Here is a 5,162-nt window from a genome sequence, read left to right as displayed (position 1 = left end):
GTGACTGATCTGTGACAGGGGGTCACACACTACACGAGCTGACAACGACTCTGTCACCTGATGCTGGTTTCCAAACCACGTTTTGTCAAAAAAACACACGAAACGGGAAATGACGCAAACCTACAGACAAAACAGCTGTTGTTTGTTATTATAAAGACAGCAATTACAAAGACAAAGAATCTGGGTGAAAGAATGCATTAGGACACGCAGGTAGCAGGGATTGTCTGAGCTACAGAGAAAGCCGGAGGTGAGTAAAAAGTGTATTTATTTATTTATTTATTTATTTATTTATTTCAAGCAAAATAGTGTGACAACAGAAAAGATACACAATAATAATAACTTATACACTTATGCTTGAAATGGAGTGGGAAGAAGTAAAACTTATTAAACCCCACCCCAGTCTATCAAAGAATTTATACATACAAAAAATAGCTGCTTCCTTCATCAATAATCTCAAAGAAAAATATTACTAATTAAAAAAATAATAATAATAATAACAATACCTCATTTAGAAACAGTGGATGCACAAGTCAAAACCACACATTCATACCATACATACTAATAATATACAAATATTTCCAGAGGTAACAATGCTTATCAAATACCAACAATGGTAGACTGAATACCACAAGAGTACATAATGACGAACAACTACCAACAATGGTAGACGGAATACCACAAGGGTAAATAAATGACAACTAATCCAACAATCTACACAACATGAATACAATCAAACCTCATTGTCATTGTAATGTAACCAGACCTTTCGTTTGTAAAGACGTTTGAAATTGTGAATGCCTTGACATGCGGTGAAAAAGTAGCTGCCTGCTCTGCCAGCTGCCTGCTCTCATTGGCTGGATGTGGATGTCGAGTCGGCCGACTCCTCCAGATATTTGGCGTGCTAGATATCTGGCAGGTGTCGGCGATATGGCAGAAATGTGTTGAGGAGGCGTTTTGATGCGTCTTTGAGTAGTTCACACCGATCAACCGCTGATTTACTCCTGATCACAGCCTGACGGTCGCCGAGCGGCAAATCGGGCTAAGAATTGTGCAGTGTGAACTAGGCTTAGGCTCCAGTAGCCTATACGTCTGCATTTTCCAGGTAATCAAACTATCTCTCATTAGTTGGATGTATCCCCTCTGCAAGGCTGTGTGCAGCTGGACTATTTGTTTTATCAAATGCCACATCTGTCCCTCATGTTATTAGCAGCTTTCTGCACCTCTGGACTGTGAAAAAGTGAAAAGATTATGTTTGATGATATTTGTCTTTGTTATTTACTTGAAAAGTTTGATCTTTGATTGATGAAGTAATGAGGGTTTTTAAATCTGATAAATTCATTTACTTATGTTATAATAACACAGAGAAATTTTCTTACTAAGGCTATATTTTTACATCTGATGAATGTCCTTAACTTAAATACATAATGAAATAAAGAGACAATTGTTTAACAATATGATAAGGATTAGTTACGTTTATGCAGTCTTACAGTTGCAACTGGCCCTTTGAGGGTGACCGTATTGCTTATGCGGCCCTTGGTGAAAATGAGTTTGACACCCCTGACCTAGTGTTATGGTTTCTGTGCAGCTGTTGATTCAGATCAGTTCCTCTCCAGCTGCGAGAGGTTTTTGTACGACGTTGTATCACTGTGTGAACGGGAAGCTGTAATCCTGCTGACAGTAATAAACTCCTGCATCTTCAGTCTGGACTCCTCTGATGGTCAAAGTGAAGTCAGTTCCAGACTGACTCCCACTGAAACGATCTGAAACTCCAGACAGACGGTTTGTAGCATGATAAATCAAGAGTTTAGGAGCTTCTCCAGGTTTCTGAAGGTACCAGTCTACCTCATAACTAACACTTGTACTGGCTTTACATCTGAGAGAGACAGTCTGTCCTGGAACAACAGACTGAGCTCCAGGAGACTGAGTCAGGATGATTTCTCCTGATGAATCTGGAAAACATGAAAAGAGGAGAAGGGTTATTGAGACAAATCCAGGTTGGAGAAAGATGATCAACATCCAAACAGAAGAGTCTCATTTCTTTAACATGGAGAACAGATGGAAAAAGGTAAATGCTGCTTGTTTCAGTGTTTCTCCATCACAGCAGAACATCATTGTGGTGAACCTGGTTGCATCCTGAAGCAAAGTTTTCAGAAGAGAGTCTCACCCTGAACAAGGAGCCCCAGGGTGGCCAGCAGTAGAATCAGTGACATCATCATTGTGCTGCCGGCGTGTCAGTGGCTCTGAAAGGCCTGGACAGCCACTGATCAACACTGGCCTCTTAACGGCTGGGAGCAGAGAGGCAGGACACATATGCAAACACACAGAGTCAGTGAGCTGTAGCTGTCCTCAACATATCATGGTGTTTCCCCCTCAGTGCTGAGAGCGTCGATCTACATATTTACATATTTACATGTAGAGGATACTGAAAACTTGTCATTTTCAGTTTCCTCTACATGTAATATGGTATTATGGTGTTTTAGACAATGATTAATGACATCAATATTAATGCAGGTTTTACATCTTTTAGGTGTCTGTAATGTGGAGATTTCATCAAGTAAAGTAATGTTGGGTGTTTGAGGGGATGCTGAGGACGACGATCTCAGAGAGCTTCCTTAAGAAGTTTTGGACATGTGGGTGGAGCCATAAAACACTCATCATCATCATCAGTTACATTACTGTTTTTATGACATGATCTTCATCAGCAGGTGGAGTTCACCTGTCATGGAATATTTTGACTCTGAAGTCAAAGTGGACAAGAAGCCAGAATAATGCTGAGTAAACTGGGTGACTCCATCTGCTGAGGAAGAGCATGTGATGTTATTGAATCATGATGTAGTAATGTTATCTTAAAACAACAGCTTCACTCTGGGCACGATGCTGTTGTACTATGTAGCACTGGAATCCCGGGCAGGAAACCTGTCATAACGGCATAGTGCTTTACTGTAAGCTGCCTTGATGTTCTCAGTATGGAGATCATAGCAGAGACTGAAAAGAGACTGAAGAAGTCATTGTTGAAAGGAGTGAGGAAGATACAAAGAGAGTGTGACCGGACAAGATTAAATATCAGACTGGCTTTTACTTGTTGGCCTGAACTAACTGAACTGAAAGGATCCAAGACAGTTGTCGAGCTGGCCTTCTTGCTGTTGGACTAGTCAGTAATATTAGCCTGCTTGCTATTTCTTGTGTTTTCCGACTTCCTTGATTATTGGCTGTATAAGCAAAGACATTTTTAATCATGTAAGTTATGTAATCATGACAACTACATGTGTACAGCTGTTCATATTTGCAACAGTGGTGTGTAAGTGAACAATACTCATAAAACAGGGGGCACTAAATCGCAAAAGAAGCCATTCTTGTGTAATGTTGCTTTACAACAATATTTTTTTGTAATTGGGGGGATGTACTGGTTTTGATTGGTCCATTTTTTATTAGAAAGTTTTCTGATGCTGATCTGTGTCTTCATATTTTCTTTTATCTGGAAATAGTTGAAGTGGCTGTGATCCAGTATGAAGCTGAGGTCAAAGGTCATGACCAAGACTTTTCTCATTAACAGTCTCAGGTTAGTTTCTCTTGATTATTTAACAAACCGCTGATGAACCTGAGATTTCAATGGGATACAAATGGATAAAGAGAAGACTTGCTGTAAAAATTTCCCCAATTCAAATCTGGTTAAATGTTAAATCCAATTGATTTAATTATGTCTGTGTGTGTGTGTGTGTGTGTGTGTGTGTGTGTGTCCTCAGTGAAGTGTATCAGTCTCTGCAGTAGCTTCCAGCTGCAGCAGTCAGTTCAGTTTCTGTTCAGTCTGACTGAGGGAGGTTTTTGTACGACACTTTTTCACTGTGTGAACACAGACTGACTGTTGATGTAATGTTCACTCTGACAGTAGTAAACTGCTGCATCTTCAGTCTGGACTCCACTGATTGTCAGAGTGAAGTCAGAGTTTGATCCACTGCCTGTAAAACGATCTGGAATCCCTGATGCTCGAGTGCTAGCAAAGTAAATGAGGAGTTTAGGAGTTTCTCCATCTCTCTGTTGGTACCAGTGTAAATAGTGGTAGTTGCTCCAAACATAAACATTCTGACTGGTCCTACATCTGATGGAGACGGAGCCTCCCAGAGCAGAGCTCACTGCTCCAGGCTGAGTCACTGTGACCTGGCCTCTGGACTCTGAGGATACAGAGACAAAAACATAAAGCAGCGTCATGGTTTTGTGGGCTTCATTTCAGAGGGACGGATGTTCATAGAGGAGAGGAGTCTGATTCTCTGGACTTTACCTGTGAAGCAGCAGCAGAGGAGAGTCCAGATGAGGACGCAGATCAAAGTCATGTTTTTGATGAGGAGGATTTCTGTGGCTTCTGTTGTCATGAAGGTCAGCTGTCAGTCATCCAGTGTTCAACTCTCAGGACTATAAACTCTCCCAGAGCACTGGAGCATGGTGCTGCTGAAGCAAAGTGGCTCTCTGGTGTTTCCTCCTCAGTGCTGAGAGCATTGTCCTCAATATTTACATATTTATATGAAGTGGATACTAAAAGTCTGGTAATAAACTGTTTCAGTGATTTTGTTTTGTCATTCCAATGTGGAAAATGAGTTTAATATGGTCTGTTGACACTGAATAGTGACTTTATTTTAATGCATATTGACGACGGATGTGGTTGTTTATAATATCGAGATTTTCTCAAATAAAGAAATGATGAGTCATGAGGGGAGGCTGAAGCTGGTATATCAGGTAGCTCGCTAAAGAAACTACTCGGAATTTTGGACATGACGGCAGAGCCAGAAAACAGCTATTATGGAATATTTAAACATTGAAGCCAACATGGACATGAAGCCCTAAAAAAAATACAGTTTGCAGTTAGAGTTATAAACATCTAATAATATGAAGTAGGTCACTTGTGTCTTTTTGTCTTGATTCCATTTGATAATGAGCTTTTCTTTACATAAATTTAGATTAAAATAATATTTTCATCGTGAAGCTTATGCTGATCTTTGCCTTCATATTTTTGTTTTGATTTCTGTAATCCAGTATGAAGCTGAGGTCAAAGGTCATGACCAAACATTTTTGTAATTGACTGTCCCAGATTGGATCTTAATGATTATTTGGAAAATAGATACGAACATGGGATTTTTATTAGGATATGAATAGATGGTGAAAAGCTGTGA

The 5,162-nt window shown here is 40.0% G+C and overlaps 1 gene segment (V, D, J or C); it reads right to left on the bottom strand.

Moving 5' to 3' along the window:
* Positions 1 to 489: 489 nt before the first annotated feature.
* LOC119908340 lies at positions 490 to 2,285 on the bottom strand. The segment is given in 2 exon segments: positions 490 to 1,949; positions 2,165 to 2,285. Coding segments are annotated over 2 exon segments (360 nt in total).
* Positions 2,286 to 5,162: the final 2,877 nt, after the last annotated feature.

This window comes from Micropterus salmoides, unplaced genomic scaffold, assembly GCF_014851395.1.
Source record: "Micropterus salmoides isolate LMB-PRFRI ecotype aquatic unplaced genomic scaffold, ASM1485139v1 Ms_hic_scaffold_1758, whole genome shotgun sequence".
NCBI lineage: Eukaryota > Metazoa > Chordata > Actinopteri > Centrarchiformes > Centrarchidae > Micropterus > Micropterus salmoides.
The sequence above is the reverse complement of the archived record's forward strand: the minus strand, read 5'-3'. Positions and strand labels throughout refer to the sequence as shown.